General features: G+C 37.6%; 1 protein-coding gene across 2 annotated transcripts in view; it reads left to right on the top strand.

The window, feature by feature from the left end:
• Window positions 1-18420, top strand: part of RHPN2 (rhophilin Rho GTPase binding protein 2) — a 28845-nt gene that overhangs the window by 4321 nt on the left and 6104 nt on the right. The window contains exons 2-8 of one of the 2 annotated variants that reach the window (XM_062604830.1): window positions 6148-6263; window positions 9502-9630; window positions 12545-12620; window positions 13574-13651; window positions 14271-14395; window positions 15273-15439; window positions 17598-17785. In XM_062604830.1, coding sequence (XP_062460814.1) covers window positions 6148-6263; window positions 9502-9630; window positions 12545-12620; window positions 13574-13651; window positions 14271-14395; window positions 15273-15439; window positions 17598-17785 — 879 coding nt within the window. The remainder of the gene's footprint in view (window positions 1-6147; window positions 6264-9501; window positions 9631-12544; window positions 12621-13573; window positions 13652-14270; window positions 14396-15272; window positions 15440-17597; window positions 17786-18420) is intronic. The other variant, XM_062604831.1, reaches the window with a different exon arrangement.

The following is an 18420-nucleotide window of genomic DNA, read 5'->3' as shown; positions in this document are numbered from 1 at the left end:
TCTTTCTACTGTATCTTTCCTATCTTGGTTTACTTCTTTGTAACACCTTACGCATACTGTAACTCTATAAATGCTCTCATCAGTCAGGAAGTTGCAGTAAATGATAAGAAAAAGCCATAGTTCACTGCTCAAAGTTGCCCTTCCTGTAGCTCTGCAAGCATCTGCTGGTGCAGCACTAAGCATCTTGTCTTCAGTTTGGTTGTTCTGCCCACTGTGCTATGTAGAAGGAGAGGAAGCTCTCCTCCTGAGAGCTAGCTTCAGGAATCTTCAGATTCTGCTCAGTTTAATGAAAATGCTGATTTTAGTTTTCTGTTAAAGCTCTGGTTCCAGTGAAGAGGCTAGATACTTATCGTATAGACCAAGCTGATGATTCAGAAAGAAATACTGTATATATTAGTCCGCCCTGCCAAGGCAAAAGGCTAAAAACAGAACACAAGTAGTTTCATATATGAAGCACCAGGCTGAAAATGATGATAGGTATGGTAACCAATGTGTGAATCAGCACTCCCCTAATTGACTCTCTCCTTCCCCTCCTTAGCTTTTGGGGTTTCATCTGCAGGACTTCCCCCCCCAACTGTGGTTGGTGTGTCAGTTTAGTAACCTGCTGCACCTGTGCTTCCACCATGGTTCAGCTCATGCGGTTCTTCTCGGTCATTAGTAGCCAGGCAACCGTCAGCATTAGCATAGACACAGGAATATTTATTTGCCTATTTGTTCTCTCTCCCCTTGTCTGGCAGGACAGAAACAATGCAGTGATGATTCATCCCCCCCCATGCCATATCCACTCATCATGTACAAATTCATAAACCCTAAGACTGAAAGTAGGCCTTCGCGTGAAACTGAGAACCATCTGAAACTTGGTTAGTCAAGAGACAGACATCTGTGAAGGAATGCTGATTTTCATTTTGCTTAGTGAGCAGTGCGACAAGATGCAATATTGTCTAGAAAATATGTACATGGAATTTAATACAATAACTAGTTCTAAAGTTGTACTAATCTCTGGGGCCAGGCACTGAGAACTGTGAAATACTTGTTCATGGCACAGGCAGGCCAGGCTCTGGAAGACCACGTCTCCCCTCTCCCCCTGACTTTTTTAACTTGGATAAAACAACTACTCTTGAAAAACTTGAACTGTTTAGCTAAAATTTTAAAAATTGAACTGGTAGAAACATGCCAAGAGAAACTTTAATTATAGTAGTGCAAAAATGGAAATAAATATAATAATTTAACAGGGCTTGGGATCAGTTCTAGAAATACTGGTGTGAATCATGTTGTTTACTATGATCGCTATTGCAGCCAAAGAAGTTGTGTGCATAAGTGAAGTTGCACACACATTTAACTACCTGGAGGATATGGCCATTTGTGTACACTGCTGTGCTTGACAGGCAGCACAGGTTGTGCTGGCTGGAAAGGAATGCTTTATTTTAAGTAAGAAGGCACACCCAGTTTCAACTCTGTGTCACCTTCAGACAGTGTGTGGCTCATCGTAAGAGTTCAAACCACTACTTCGTAACTCATGTTAATTTCAAATGTTTACTGTGATTACTCATTGTTTGGCAAACAGTCAAGGTTTTTGTTTCCTTTACAATTGGATTTCTGATATTAAAAAACACTTCTGTCTTGAAGAAAGAACTTCTTGGCATCCGAATTAAATATAACTGTTGCTTTATTTGGGACCCGTACTTCTGACAGCTATCTGCCCTCTGTGGCCAGCAATTTCTCAAGGCCTAAAGCCTAAATCTGGGAAAAAAGGAAGGTACTGCCTATACCCCTTAAACTTGGGAGGATTTGAAGGCTCCTTCTCTTCAGATAAGAGGTAAGCACTGGGGCCTTTTGCAGAAGCAAGATGCTGTCTGTCCATAGCCAACCTAGGCTACCTGGCTGCAGGATTACTTAGCTACCAACTCTGTCCTCATGTAAGCTGTAGAATGAAATATTCCCCCTCAATCCCACATGAGTCCTGAACAGTCAGTCAGCCATTTCCTAGCTCTGCTTGAGCTCCTGCTGTTAAGCTGGCAGTCCCTGGCCTGACATTGACAGCATCACGCTGGGATCCCACAGGCACTCATAATACAACTGTTGGCCAAATAAGTGTGTGTGGGATGATTTTTACAAACTTAATAATAAACCCTAGTGGGATATCCTGCCACCTAAGTTCAGCATGTAGTTCTAACTTGAGTATCTGTTTCAAGATGTTACCTTACTACATATATAAATAACATATGGCAAAGATCTGTAACTCCTGTGTGGGACTTGCCTCTGATAGTGACATATTACAAACATAATCAGCTTCCCAATTCTGCAGTTCAGCATTGTTTTCCAACCAAGCAGGAAGAAATGAAATGACTAGCTAAATGAACCTTAGGTTTGAAAAAGCTCTTATTTGGCTCAGGATCTAAGGTTAATAATATTTGAGCACTTTCAACACTTCATAAAGAAGTGCAGCTGTGCTCTGAGGGGGGAAAAAAGGCTCTGAAATTGATAGCTGAGTTGACTATTTGAATGGTCTTCCTAGAAAAGTTGCTCAATTTACTTTTCACACAATTCCCAAATGCATGCAATGAAATCTTGAATCATACTCCATTCTTGGTAATTTTTCCAACTTCCTTAGTAATAACTATTCCCTTTTAACTATTTTATTCATAATTTTACTGGAAGTGTATAAGCCAGGGTACAATCAGGTTCACTTCCCAAATAGTCTTGGCTCAGCAAAGAAATAAACAGTAATTAAAAGAAGCATCTAGCATCCTGTTGACAAGAATGAAACAGTAGGTGTGGAAACAGCTGGGAAGTTTGGCTGCCAGATATGGTAATGAACTGAACATTAACACTCACAGTTCTTGGGATTGTCCACATGTAAACAAATGTTGTTTGGGAAAGGGATCTTCTACATGGAGGAAACCAAAACTAAGCACTTTGTTCAATGTGTCTGCTAAATAACTTATTAGTACACAGAATCTGTGCTTTACACAAGCGGAAATCTTCCCCAGATTGTGTATTTCCCATGCCTTTTTGCAAACACTGGTTGTTTTCACTGTCCTCTGTGCAGGACTTCTTCAGTTTTCTGGCAGCCTGATTACAATAAAGACTTTAGGCCTGCAAATGAACAGAGATTAGCTGAGTGTCCCCATCCCCATTCAGGAGATGTGAAAAACATTTTTCCAACATGTAAAGACTGAGTTCCTTACAGGCCTTGAGAAGTAAAAGGGAGGTGTGTGCTTGCAGCAGGTGAGCCTGTCCTGAAAAGAGACTATCCACAAGAAGCCTTTCATTCAGGAGACAGAAGTGCAGCACTTACAGGCACACTGAAGGGGACAAGGATACCTCAGTCTGTCACTGCCTTGCGTTAAAGCTTTGCATTAAAGCTTCATGCAATGATTGCCCCAAAAGCCAAGAAATATCTCTGCCACTTTTTCTCTTTGCAGAGTTGAAGATCGCTGCACACTTGCAATGGCCTTAACACATTATTCATTGTGAGCTTGTTTGATTTCTGGGCTGGAGCTTGATCAAAGGTCTACTGAAATAAACACACTGCTTCTGCTGAGAGCTTCATTGGCTTGGGAATCAAGGAATCCATCTTCCTGCAAGTTTCACAGAAGTAGAGCTGTAAAGAAGTATTTGAATGATGTCATGGAACTTTTTGGCACACAGGAAGGAAATGGAGTTCTGGAAAGAAGCTGCAGCTTTATAGAGAAAAATGAAGACCAGGGCAAGTCAAAGATATTTTAGAAAGGATGCTAGGATTCAGAGGTTAAGAAAGAAGTTGGAAGAAAGCATTGAAGACCTGTACAGGGATATAGAGGTGGCAGGCTTAAGGTGAGGATCAAGTATTCAAGCTGAATGCAAACATCAAGAGGAGATAATTGTTGATGTTCAAAAGAAAATGGCACAGGTGGAATGGAAGGAGAGAAGACTTTGAATACCAGTAAGAAGAGAAAGATTATATAGCACAAAGTGAATTAAAAACAAAGGAGGAAAAACAATGGCAGGCTGAAAAAAGAAGCAGGCTCAGAGCAGGAAGCAACTTGTGGATATAAGACCACATTGTACCTTTAAATTTGCCTTTCTTGTGTCTCTGTATGTGTGTAAAGGAGCATAAAGTATTTGGTAGTGAAAGGACTACTTTTAGTCTGAGATGAATGAATGAGTTTGCTACATGTGCATGTCCTCTCCAGTAAGAGCTTCATCTTCTATGAATTGTGCCTGCTGCCAGTGCTTTCTCAACAAAAAGAGCATATAATCTGCACCCAAGTTCTAGCTTCTGCTGCAATTGATCTTTCAATCCAGAAACACTTCTGTAGTAAGAGTAACAACATGGTATGCTTTTTCAAGTTGTCTGGCAAATGGTGCTTTTGAATATCTGAGCACAAACCTGTGATTTTACCTTTATAACTTTTAAACCAGAAATATAAATTAACAATATTGGGCTATGTGCTTTCTAGTTGAACTAATGTAATCTGGATTGATCCAATAATTTCTCTGTTGTCAAGTCAACTTGCTTTCACTTGCCAACACAAATAAGAACTGAACTTTGAGTAGATTATCATAACTTCATGTTCTATTTAAATACTTGGTTTTGTTGTGCTGGTATGCCATTGCCTGACCACTCATAATTAGAGCTCGTTGAGAGACTTCTAAATGCTGTTATAGCAAAACTCAAATTTTTTGAGTCAAAGCTAAGAGGGAGAGGTCCAAAATAGTGCATAATTTAGTGGCTGGAGTACTTGAGGGAAGACTTGGACAGATCTGAGCCTTCTAATTGTGTAATGCACAATCCAGTAGGACCCTGACAAGTTTTGTAATGATACTCAACCAGGCCACTCAAAAGGACGCACTTTATTTAAGGGTAAGCATTAAAACAGAGGAGTCTTATTAACTTCAGAATCAGTAGCTAAGGCTGCAGGGAAGTGCTGGTTGGCTATAAATGTGTATTCAAATCTATTTTAGAATTTAAAGTGGGGAGGAGGGGATATATAAAAGGTAAAAAAGTGGAAGTGAAACTTCTATTTAAGAAAGGTGTGAAGGTCATGTTTCAATGACAAATATGCAATCCTATTCATCTATAACAGTTTTAGCTTATGAGTGCTCATCAGAATACAATGGCTCAGACCTGCTCAAACACAGGTTCCAGTTTGAGTCTTGTGCTTGTGTAAGGTATGCAAATACACAGGAGCATTTCGGTGAATTCTGGGAGTTATTCTTTACTTTAAGGGCTTAATCTGATGAGTGTCTGAAGGTGTAATCATAATCTTAGCCTGCCAAACTCCATTATTCCATATCTTGTTTTATCTTACACCATCTCATAGTATTCCGTTTCCCATCTTATTTGATACTGAGCAATCAATATATAATATTTGTTTGGACAACAGGTAACAAGAAAAACTAATGGGCAGATGAATCATTCCATCTGGCACTCTGAGAACATATAGATGAAATGACTTACAAAGCCTGTTCATATTTTACATTTTTGGTGCTGTTGGGTTGCGGCAGGGTAGGCTTCAAGACCCAAGAGCATTTCCTGGGTGTGAAGAAGAGTTGTGCAGATAAGCAGAGATGTAAAGAGAGGAACACAGGGAAGGAGGGTTACTGAAGTTCTGAGCACCAGAAGAAACAAGAGCAGGTATCTTTAGAAGGGTACTTGAGACTGTGAACAGGGATGCCGCTGAAGCCTGGTCTTGATAGAGTGGTATTTCAAGTCTGTATACATCCCAGTATGGAACCCTGATATTTTGCAAAGGTTAAGCAGACACTTTGACTGGAGTTATTGCCTGGCCAGATACTGTTTCTATGAAACCCGTAGAAACATAATATTGCTCTGTGGTTATCATTGATAAATACCTTCAAAAGACATTTAGGGGAGAACAGGCTGGCTCACACATGTACATACGCTTTAAAACAAATATTTTCTGCCTGGATTTTAATGTCAAATACTTTGGTCATGGTGTGTCTTTTGCTTTCAATGACAGAGTTTGAGAAAAGAAACATTGTCAGTCATTCATCACTGATGTCAGTCTCATTAATTCATATCTAGGTAATTTGTATCCATACAGAACCCACCCGTTTGTGTTCCTTCAAATTTAGCCTTCCTCCCTTTCCAGTCTCTTTCAACAGCAACAAAAAAAATAATAAATGTTTCCTTAATTCTAGGGATGTAATCCTCTTGCTGAGACTGGACGAAGCAAACTGCAAAATCAAAGAGCTGTCCTAAACCAACAGATTTTAAGAGCAGTAAGAATGAGAGCTGGTGCTGAAAACCTTTTAAGGTATGTGTCATGACTTCCTAGTTTTCTTGCCAGAGCAACACTATTTAAGTCTCTTAGCTATTGTTTTTTCCCATTCTGCTTAACTGCTGCATAAATTACTGCTGGATGCTTTGTAAATCTCCCTGAAGGTTTTTTTTAATGATGTAACTCTGCAGAGTTATTACCTGCTATGAAGTACACTTCCAAAGCTGCTGTGTTGTAGCAAGTGAACTGAGGATAGAATGTCTTGTGTCGCTCTGTTTGATCAGCTTTATTGCTAGTGTTAATGGCAAGTGAATCTTCCTGAATATTGTAATGACTCCTTTTTGCACTTTAAATCAAATAAAGGTATTGTTGCTATGCTGTTGCTTTTTTCAAGATCCTTCAGGTTTGTGCTCCATGGTAGAAAGGACTATCAGTTGCTATATTTATTCCATGTAGTAGTGATACAGGAGTAGCAGGGTAGCACACGTCTTATTTGAGCTGGGTTGCAGTTGCCACCGAATTCTCCTGCAGCTTGAGGTAACTGGAAGAGACTTTGCCCTTCATCTGTTATATTTTGTACACCAGTTTTTATATATATTTTTTAAAGATACAGTTTCTTACGTGGCTGTCCCCATAGGAATAGCCTTATGTTGACTCTGTCCTCTATCCTGTGATTAACTGCTTAGCAAATAGACCTGTAAGCTTTCCAACAATCTATCTCTCTGTTACACAGAAAACCTGAAAATTTCCCCAATACTTATCTGCAGTAATCTATAGTGTCTACTTCTCTGCAGCTGGAGCAACAACAGGTCTCCAAGAACAAAAACCTGATCAATATACTTCCCTTAGAGAAATTAAAATACTTGGATAAATTCACTGTTCTTAAACTTGCCATTAATTGATAGCCAGTCATCTTTGTCTGTTACCTGCCTTTATCTCCAGTCTTGGCAAGAGAGGCAATGGGTCCAAAGCTTGTGTAGGTTTAGCCTCTGATTTAATTTTGCTTTGTTTTCTGGTCATTGACTTAAGGAATAAGACTTTGGGTCTTCTGCTATCTAGCAAAATTCTTATCTGCTTTTGAAATTGAACACTGTATATTCAGTAGATGTTTCTGCATGTCAACTCAGGAGTGTTTTGGAAAGGCTGAAGGGATGACTAATATCGAATATGAACACTGATTACTCTCACATTCAGCTTAAAGATGTCCTAAAATTTGGCTGTGAAATACTGAAGTTGCTATTGGCAAGACTGGGAACTGAGCCTGTTTGGAGAGCAGAGGATCAGACTTATTCTAAGCTGGATAGATCTAAGCTATTAATTAATCTAGATTCATTTATACTGTTAAAGCTCACTAGTTCTTTGAAAAGAAGCAATTTTAAAAGTAACCTGACCACTAGATAGTTTACATGACTAGACGTATTTACAGGCTCCTAAGGAAAAACCCAAATAAACAAGCTCTATGTTTTCAGATTCTGTTTGCTTTTCAAGTTCTAAAAGAAGCAAACCGATTGCTGTTCACAAGGAGCCTCCTGCAGTAGGATTTATGGAAAAACTGGAAATGCAGGTTTCTTTACTTTTGGCTGAAAGTAAACACTAGGCTTGAAACAAGTGATCCATCTAGCACAAATACTTTTGTTGTTAGAACTTCTGAAAGTCACCCTCTCCTTTTCATTGTCTTTTGTCTGGAATTTCTGAGTTAAAAGTGAATTCATAGTAGACTTGGATCTTGAGGATATCACATTGCTCCTGTTACTGTCTTTTGCTGTTTGTCCTTACAAAGTATGTCTGCAGTGCAAAAAAAAAAAAACCAACAAAACAAACAAACATGGAAAGGTAATTAAATAAACTCTAAATTGGCATGGATGTCGAGAGCAATTTAGCCATATTAGAGAAGTTCATCTGGGTGGAATGCTGGGGTTTCTGAAAAAAAAATTAGAACCCATCCCCATCCTGTGGAGGATGGTAAGCTACGCCAAACATGAGGCCTTAGCACCATAATTAAAATACTGAGATTGCCCATCTACCTCTATGGTGGTGCCTTTAGCTTCAGTCCACTGTGTATTTGTGTCCAGTTTGGCTTATACAGACAGCAGATGTTAACATTGCTTAGTTAAAGCAATCTCAGGTACTCGATATAGTACAGCGCAGAAAGTTGACATATTACACAGATTTATAATATGAAGTACAAGTTTACAATTTTAGCCTTGGAATAACTAGTTCTTCACCAAGGTGTTCTGTAAAATTGGAGAATTGTTCCAGTGGAGGCTGGATGTATAAGAGGGTTGTTTATAAATATTTATGAATGTCAATTTTGTCTTAAAGGTAAATGCAAAATGCTGCAAGCTTATTTTAAGTTTGTGACTGCCTAATGCTTTGTACTGTCTAATATGGGGGTACAATATCTTAAGCCTGGGTATGGATCAAGACCTTTTGTCTTAAAATCATACCTGTGGTTATAGATAAGTTTAATACTCTAGAAAGCAGTAATACTGTATGGAGAATCATGCTAGAAATAGTGAGATAACATCCTGAAATACACAAGTAAGAAATCACACAAGTGCTCTGGATTGCTAAATACCAATAACCAATGTGCTAACAGTTCAAAATGTTGTCATGTAAATGTATAAATGGCAAAGGAAACAAAAAAAAAAGAAAAAAAGAAAAATCCTATTTGAATCTGACAAAATAAAACTACAGAGTAGTTTGTATTGCATTAAAAAGAAATATCTTTCTACCTGTATTTTTGGTTCTAAAGCATTCTGCAGTAATAGTTTTGTGAGAAAGTTGTTTTCTTGTATTCATATGATGAGAAGTCTCAACTGCTTCAATTTATAATTCTATTCATAATTCAGTTTACAAAGTGGGGAAGTACCTTTTGTAAAAATATCTCCTGACTCCCCCCTACCTCCACCCTCGTATCTTCTTCTATGAAAATGTCACATAATCCGAAAAATAGGATAGTGATTCTGTTTAAGATGCTTTAGTATTAATGTATCTGAAAATGAGCCTGACACCCTAATCACACTAAAAACCCTTTTGCACGTAGCAAGCCTTTTATGTATCTGTGTGCTGTTATCTGTAAAATGTCCTATGCTTTCTCTTGATATAAAAACCTAATAAATTCTGAAGTTCTTGGTCTTACAACATCTCTTAAGGAGATAAAAAGAAATAATCTTAAAAATGCTGAGAATGCCAGGAAGGGGCTCAACTGAGCTTAAGCATAAAACCTTTTCCTCAGCAAAAAAAAATGAATTATGTTCCTTTCTTTCTGCAGAGCAACCACCAATAACAAAGTAAGAGAGCAGGTACTACTGGAACTGAGTTTTGTAAACTCAGACCTGCAGATCTTAAAGGAGGAATTGGAAGGACTTAACATCTCAGTAGAAGTTTATCAAAACTCAGAGTAAGTATACAGCTAAGTTACTCAATTATTAACAGATCTTCTGTTTACCCTTGGAAACAAAACTGTTTCTAGGTGAATGTGAATGCTGGAAAACAATTGTGTGAAAGAGCAGAGAGCTTGATATGAAGAGAACATTTGATGGCAGATTTGTTGACTAAGGGTTAGTCTGCATATTTGTCTTTCACTTGGGAAAGGTATGTACCACTAATCCTTAGATATAGAGTTCCTTTGTGAAGCAGAGAATTGCAAGAACTGAAAGCTCTTGGGCCTGTATGGGGAGACACATGGTCCCTAGCAGAATTTCCAGTACTAGAACTGGTTCAGTACATTCTGGAGTGAACAAACCTCGTGATCTAACATCTGTTCTCAAATGCAGTGAGTGGAGCAGTCCTCTCTTTAGCCGGAGAACACTGAGTTGGAGTTCAAAGCAGACTTGAAATAATATTTAAGGTGTGCAATTCAGTAATAGAAATCCGTAAATTAGCAGATGAATTTTTAGCAGGTGAAGCTGGACTTCTTCTAAGATGTTTTTACAACTATAAAGAGCACACTGAACTTCAAATTGTAATAGATTCCTCAAACAAAAAGCTTCAAAAGTCAAAGATTATTTATTGTCTGAATACCGCAGTGATTTCTCTATCTGGTAGATACCTTGTTGCTTCAAAAACTAAATATTTGATTAACACTGGCAGCTGAAATCATAAATTGAAGCGCTTCATATGATATATATATATGTACGGTATAATTTGGAGTCCCTCTTAGCACTGTTCTCAGGTCTAACTTCTAGGTGGACTATAAAAAGTTCTTAATGTATAGTGACCAAGCACATTTCCAGTGGTGTGTCTTTCAGCTGAATAATGACCTGATATACCATATAATTTAATTTTTCTGAAAATGTGCCGAAGTTCCCCATGGAAGTCTCCACCCCCATGACAAACTTTGACAATTATTTGATACGAAAATGTTTTGGTGTTTTTTTTTGTTGTTGTTTATTTCTTTTTTCTCATTCAAGATTTTGCCAGGCTTCATAGATGTGTGAAGTGTAGAGAGCAGTAGGAAAGTTATGGCTGCGTGCAAGACTCCAGAAAGGATATTCCTTTTTCTAGCTAAGGAATATTTGAAACACTTGAATTCTCAGTGAAGGGTGAGCAGTAGGTCAGACCCCAAGGCAGGTAGAAGCCTTGCAGTTAGACAGTCATTCTGTCTAATTATTATAAGTAACTTATTATTAGCTTTTTCTCTCTTGATCCTACTTCCCCACTCAGCTTTGAACAGTGTTTTGCTTTTCTGGTACTGTACATTCTAAGCTCTAAATGCTTTTTATGTTCCATCAGCTAAAATAATTCACTCCCTCCATAAATGCTCTCCAGCCTTTAATAGCAAATAGCAATTAATAGTTGCTCTCTGAGTCTATTGTGCATATAGTCATGAACATGAGGTCACGCCCATGGCACTGGATTACTCTGTATTGTGTTACACCAATCTGAAGGGTTGGACTTCCGAGTACTTGCGCACATCTCAACTGGATTGAGAAGTATGACGCCATTTCTACTCACTTATGGAAACCCAGGATCACCTCCCTAACTGCAGAGCCCCCGTAGAAACTTAAAAAAATAGAAATAGAGTTCCTTTGAATGACAAGTGTTGGTGTCCACAGGGAATGTGGGTAGTATTAGAAGTCATTAAATCAGTAAGTTAGGATTCCTTTTGCATGTGTCTCACTTCCTTTTGGGGGAAGTGTTGATATAGTCTATTGTAAAAGTGGTGGTGTTTCTTCTAAAAGCCTTATCAGATATCAGATCATTTGCACTACCTGCAGTGGTATTTTGGCTCTGAATCATGGAAGTCCTCTTCAGGGTAACAGAGCCACTTTCTGGATCATGCCAACCAGTTTAAGGACTCTTCCTCTGCTGAGGAAGCTACGTGCCTATTCCCTCCTTCCTGAGATGGAATTTCCACCAGTAAGAAAGTAATTTTGCTGATAAAATCATAAATGAGCCACACCCGTGGGATTTTGCAGTTGGTAATGGAATGCTCTAAACAAAAATGGTCAGTTAGTTTTTTTCAGGAAAAAGAATGTTGGATAAAACTTGTTATTGCCTGGTACTGACTCATTAAACCAACTCAACAAACTTTTATCTGGCAGCAATTCTGATATTTATTTATTTATTTATTCATTCATTTTTTTTTTTTGTTATTGGCTAATCTGCTTAATGAAGAGCAATATATGCAGCTTTTGAGACTATTATGAATCAAACAGCACCATTTATCCCTCATTAGCTAGTGTTGTTTACTAATATGATCTAGGTTTAAATCCATGGTACAGATATATGTTCTCTTGAAGATCCAATTTTTTTTAAGTCATAGTTCTCATCCTTTGTTGCCCTTTGATATTTTAGTGGTTGACTTGTTTATAGATCAACACCTGGTGTTGTTTAGAAACTGAGTAGTTCTCAGACTTCCTACTCTTAGACATTTCACTGTTAAAGTTGGTACACTTTAGCCCTGCTTTTCCCTGTGTTTGACACCCATAGCTTCTACATATGAAAGCATTGGTAGCATGTAAAATACTAATGATAACTAATGATAAGTAATTACCATAGCTCTTACTGTAGCAGATCTAGCAGCTGTGGAGCTGTTTTCTGTCTATAGAACTTGTGCAGGTTTATAAAAGTTGAATTGCAGTAAGTCAACCTATGGGTGTCTCATCTTCTTTCCTTGAAGGAAAAATAGGTTTAAATGGCAGGGGGAGGGAAGGAAGCTTTCTTTACTCTTTCCTTGAAGGAATTGTTATAAACTATGTACCTTTTACTTGAACACCTGTCAGTATACAAACTTCCTGTCATCAAATAAAAGTAATTATCTTATTGGCAGATAAACAGAAACAAAGTATTTTTGAATCTTTTTTTCATAGAGAGACTTTCAGCATTCCCTTGGTACCCCTGGGCCTGAAGGAAACCAAAGAAGTAGACTTTACACTCCCCCTCAAGGTAAATTTCAGACACATTTGGGAATGAAGAGTCAACAGAAATAACTTCTGATTTGTTTGAAGAAGCAGATTGTACAAATTATTTTTGTTTTATTGGCCCTAAACCTGAGATCACAATGTGTTTAAAAAATTAACCGCCAATTATTTGGCTCATTGCTCATACCTGACTAGGGCAAGGACTCAGAAGATATTATAAGAAATCCTACTCTGGAGACAGTTAAATCAAAGGGAACAAAAATTCTTTCTACAGTTTTTGGTTCCAATGAGATAATTGATAAGTACTTGGTGCAACAGGAAGTAGTAATGAAGATTTGACTTGAGCTAACCAAGCTAGCTCATTTGAGAAGTGGTGGTGCACCATTAATGCTCCTTGCTTGTTGGCTAATATACTTTGCTGGCTATTTAAGCCATCTTTGTATTTTTTTTGGACCACTGCATATTGTGCAATGTAGATTTTTCTCATGGTAAACTATCTTATCATTATAGCTTTTGTTTCTGCTTTTACTTTTTTGGGTTAATCTCCATGGTCAGATTATGGTACCACTTTATGGCATTGCATCTTTGGTAATATAAGTGGAATTGCCCTAGTATAGCTGACAAGAATTTGTCAGTCTCTTTCACTTAACAAGATTTTATGGTCACTTGATTCTCTTGTTATTTTAGCTAACAGGGCTCACTTATCTTTTTCAAAACTACTAAGTGGTAGTGTTTTAAAACCCAATGAAGTTGATGTGACAGGTGTTTGGCTACTTTACTGAAATTTCTCATCTTGGATATAAAATCAAATTATTTCTACTATTGTCTTTTTGTAGTCTCATTGCTATATGTTATTGTACTGTTGACTAGAAGGAAGTAGAAACCATGGAAATAACAACTGAATCAATTTTGTACCTTTTGCAATTGCAGGAAAAAGTAGTTTAATTGATTATTGGATATTCCGTTTTTTTTTTTAAGGACTTTATTTTGGAACATTATAGTGAAGACAGTTCTGAGTATGAAGACGAAATAGCAGATCTCATGGATTTGAGACAAGTAAGTTCAAGTTTGTCATATCATGAGGTCTTTTAATCTGCAGTTGAAAATACTAGCATTTATATGGAATCAGAATATGTCCCTATTACTTTTAACTCATCGTATTTGTATTGACTTAGTTTCTGAGATATGGAACATGAATCTCTGTTGTCCAGGAGCTTTGCAATCCGAGTAGAGAACAAGTGAAGAAAAGGGTAAAGTTATGCAAAGTGATTGAGCTGTTGACACAACTTTATAAATTTAAGATTTGTCTTGCCTACTTTTTTACTTTAAAGTACTATAAATTTAGCAGGAAGAATGTTGACGGGAATTCATCTGGCAAAAACTGTAGTAGAATGGTGGTGTTTTCTGTATTATACTAGAAACTTTCTTTGTAGCTTTCATAAAATACCTACGATTTTATTTAATTAACAGATCCTCTTAGCTTCCTTAAAGGTTACGTGCTACTTTTGTGCAGCTGAAAAACTCTTATTTGGAATGCATCCATATGGCCTTAAGCTTACTGTTCTCAGATTCCAAACATTTTTATGTTATGCGGAAGTCCACAGAGTCTTATCCTGGGTGTTTCTGTACTCATACTCAACAGAAAACGCTTCATTTAAATCTCTTGTAATTCAAGGCCTGCCGCACTCCTAGCCGAGATGAAGCTGGCATTGAGATGCTGATAAGTTATTTCCTTCAACTTGGTTATGTAGAAAACAGATTTTTCCCACCCACCAGGCACATGGGAGTTTTATTTACATGGTAAGTGTAGTTCATGTTTGTCTTGTCTCTTCTTTTTCAAAACACAGTTAATCAGTAACTGTCTTCTGTTTAATTTGAATCAAGTCAGTGTGTTTCCCCCACTACTCCCTGCAGTGTGTGTTGTCAGCTTTTTCTTTTAGTGTTAAGAATAAACTTGAATACAGTACACCTTTATCCCACTTGGAGTGAAGCCGTTGTCTATGGCAAATGACTTGGGCTACAGGTTAGCACAAGAGAAAAAGCGAGAAAATAATCTTCATTTTTGATCAATAGTAGATGTTTCCTGAACTCTGAACCTTGTTGCATGATGCAGATGGGGAATGGGTCAGACTTTAATTCCTGTCCTGCAAATGAGGAGGGGCAGCTTAATTTGTTATAGCAGTTTGTACTACATCTGTGAGCAAAGTTTGAGTCTGAATTCAGCGTTTTTATGATGAAAAAAAATCATTTTATGATGCAGCCAAGAGGAACCATTACATTTTTAGTCAGAACTGCACATAGGAATTTTAGAACTATAGAATATCTGCCTATGCCAATAGTTGATCTTTGGCAACATCTAAGTACGAGAACATAGCAGCATACACAGCAGCTTCCCCAGTATACTTTCAGCCTCTGTGATGTCTTACAGACACTTTTGAGTTGGATATAATATGCTTATGGAGGCACTGCTGTAAAACTTGCTGAAAACTAAGCCTGCAATAAAGCTGGTCTCTGACTTGCAGCATCTAGATTGTCCTACGCTATGATATTTCTGTTCACCTTTTCCACACAAGCAAAAAATAATCAAGAATTCCGCTGCTTTTTTTGGAAAAACTGTATGAAAATATCTTTTGATGGACTCTGCTAATCTTAACACTTGTAATATTTGTTTCCCAAGGTACGATTCCTTCACAGGTGTCCCAGTGTGTCAGCCAAACCTGTTACTTGAAAAAGCTAGCATTTTGTTCAACATTGGAGCCCTCTATACCCAGATTGGAACAAGATGCAATCGTCAAACCCAGGCTGGACTTGAAAACGCTGTGGATGCTTTTCAGAGAGCTGCAGGTACAAAGTTTAAAATATTGGGAAGGTCTTTACACTGATGTTCCTCATCTGACTTTAGTACACAAAAAAAGAACAGGGAAATTCAAGCCTCATTAACAGCTGAGATGAAGAATTAAATAAAAGCCTGGAACTGTAGTCTGAGCATGCAGATTAATCATTAACCACAGTATTATTTATGAACTGCAGTTCAGAGGTCCAAGTTATAACCCCAACAGTAACTGCTTCATTGTTCATTTTTTGTTTCACCAACGTAATTGCTTTTGCCTCAGTGATACTACATAGGTGTAAAATCTGTATAAGAAACAATGTTAAAGGGTTGATAAAGGGTTTTAAACGTAGTTTTCCACATGGTCTTTTCAAAATTAATCTTACTGTGTTCTCTGGTGTGAAATTTGCAGTTCATTGAAAGGGAATCATGTCTCTTGAGCTAACATACTACAGAGGCTTTTGTTTTGTTTTGTTTTTTTTCCCAAATAGATTTATTTTTTTTTTGTAAATGTCATCTGTGCTACATGTAATGCTTGAAAACATGCCCTATGTAATTAACACGTACTGTAAGACTTATTTCTTCACTAACAATCTGTGGCTACTGGTTTGCACTGTATATAACTTTGTCAGGTATGAACTGTGGACCAGAGAGCTGGAGTCTCCTGAAACCCCTCTTATGAATACACAGCTATCAAAAAAAATAATAGTATATCTTCATGCATTTATTAATCAGTTTTTCAACCTTTGTATTTCATCTAAAACAAATTTCAGTACTTCAGAAATGTCTCCATTTTGCAAATAATTAAGAGAAAAAAAAACAAACCCACAGCTTTTCACTTGGACATATTTGCCGAACAGAATTAATTCCAAATTGAAATGCATTTTTTGCTGCCACATAACCTTTGCAGGGCCCCAAAGCTATGTGCTAAGAAGGCATTTCATTGTACCTGTGCATGGCTCCGTAACACTCTTCATTATGTTGGTAGAGACATCATACAGAGCATGTATTAACCATTTCTCTGTGTTAAATGGAAAATGTTGCACAGTTTATCCTCGGCAAAGTTCTCAGTGTGTATATGTTTATTGCATAAGCAGAAATATGTTAAAAACAACAACAAAAAATATTTCCTCACTTGTATTTTCGGCCCCTTTCAGTAGGGCATTCCTTCAGTATGTGGGATGTGCTTGGCAAGTCTGGAGTTGGGGATTCTGGTGCAAAAAGGCAGACATTGCTGAATTTAAAACTGTATAAGGGCATAATCATAAGATATAAGATACAAGTGCAACAAAATGAAAAATCTCAGAAAGTGGCAGTAGGAAAATACAGCACAATGTGACCAGAACTGAATGTAGCAGCAAGAAGTAAGAATACGGATGCTGGAACACTTAAAAAGCAGAGGTCTTATTGTTACACTTTTGTAGTATTATCAGCAATTAGAAGGCTAGTGGAACTCACTAAACCAGTTGGATGACATGCATACTGAAGGTCACACTTCCATCCATGAAACTGCTACTTAATATTTGCACTGCAGTTAGTGTTTGCTTTTTAATTTGAGAAATGATAGAAATGATTCATGTGTTGGTGGAGCCAAATGTCTACAGCAGAATCTGATTTTACCCTGTTAAATATACTATTCTAGTTTACTTATAGGGATGGAACTGAGCTTTCACTAGGACACAAAATATACTTAGCAGCAGCTGAAAAGGAGATTTGAAATTAATGAAGTTTATATGTTTGTGTGTTTTCCTTCCATCCAAGGGTTCTACTGTCACCTCGTTGTAACTGTTTTAGATTTCTTTTTTCCTATTGTCCTATGTATAAACCCTAGCCTACCACTCATGCATACAAGTCATATTCAGTTCAGCACAGCTTTTATTTCAGTTCACAAGAACTGATAGAAGCAAACCCAAGGGTATTGACCTTAAAACTTGCAGCTTCTGTTGCTCATCTGAACTGTAGTTTTGAGAACTGTGCCTGGAGATGTTTTATGGGAATGCAAAGCAAAATCTGTAACTCGGTCTAGTTCCATGTGTACTAAGAATCTGTTCAGATTGCTGTAGGGCAATACTAGAAAGTATGCTTTCAATCCTAATTATTATGGTACATGCTAGAATCGAATTCATAAGTTTCTCTCTTTGTAATGCTGAAAACCCCATTTTGTAATTTCAGGAGTCCTGAGCTACTTGAAGGAGACCTTTACTCACACCCCAAGCTATGATATGAGCCCAGCTATGTTGAACGTATTAGTAAAAATGATGCTTGCACAAGCTCAAGAGTGTGTTTTTGAGCAAATTGGTCTCCCTGGAATACGCAACGAGTTTTTCACACTAGTGAAAATGACACAGGAAGTTGCCAAGGTAAAGGCTAAAATTTGAGTCTCATATTTTAAAATGAGAGTTTACAGTGCTGTGGTAATAGCTACAGCCTCTAGTAATATAAGCAGAGTTTCTTAAATATAAACATTAACAACCACTGGAAAAACACGAGTGTAACAATGGACAAGCTAAAATGAGAATCACAACCTTTCAGATGATTAAAATGCAGATAGCTGCAATTTAAATATAATTAATTTAGAACTGTTATGATTTTTAAAAGCCATAATTCATGAAGTTTAACAGAAACATGCTGAAATAGTTGGGCAGCGAACTTTCTGAATGTTTTTTACAAGCTATTTATCATATTGCTCTTTCAAACAGTGCAGATCTTGTCCACAGAACAACATACAAAGCGACAGTGTTGTTTCTGTAGTTCTCTGTTAAGTAGTGAACACAACCTGTTGTCTTTCCCAGCAGCTGGAGGTTATGCAAACCTAAAAAGTGCAAGTCCAAAAGAGTAATGAATTTGTAACTGGGGGAAAGACCCCGATAAGCTGAGTCAGGTTGGTAGCGGAAGGACTTGCCTGAAAACTGGGGAGGCAAGCTGTACACAGTATATGTTGACATGAGCTTGTTGACATCAAAAACTGGGTATGCCAACAAGACATGAATATGCT

The sequence above is a fragment of the Pezoporus occidentalis genome, unplaced genomic scaffold (genome assembly GCF_034315485.1).
Source record: "Pezoporus occidentalis ecotype Australia unplaced genomic scaffold, CSIRO_AGI_Poc_V1 ctg89, whole genome shotgun sequence".
Lineage (NCBI taxonomy): Eukaryota > Metazoa > Chordata > Aves > Psittaciformes > Psittacidae > Pezoporus > Pezoporus occidentalis.
Note: the sequence above shows the minus strand (reverse complement) of the source record. Positions and strands in the feature narration are given on the sequence as shown.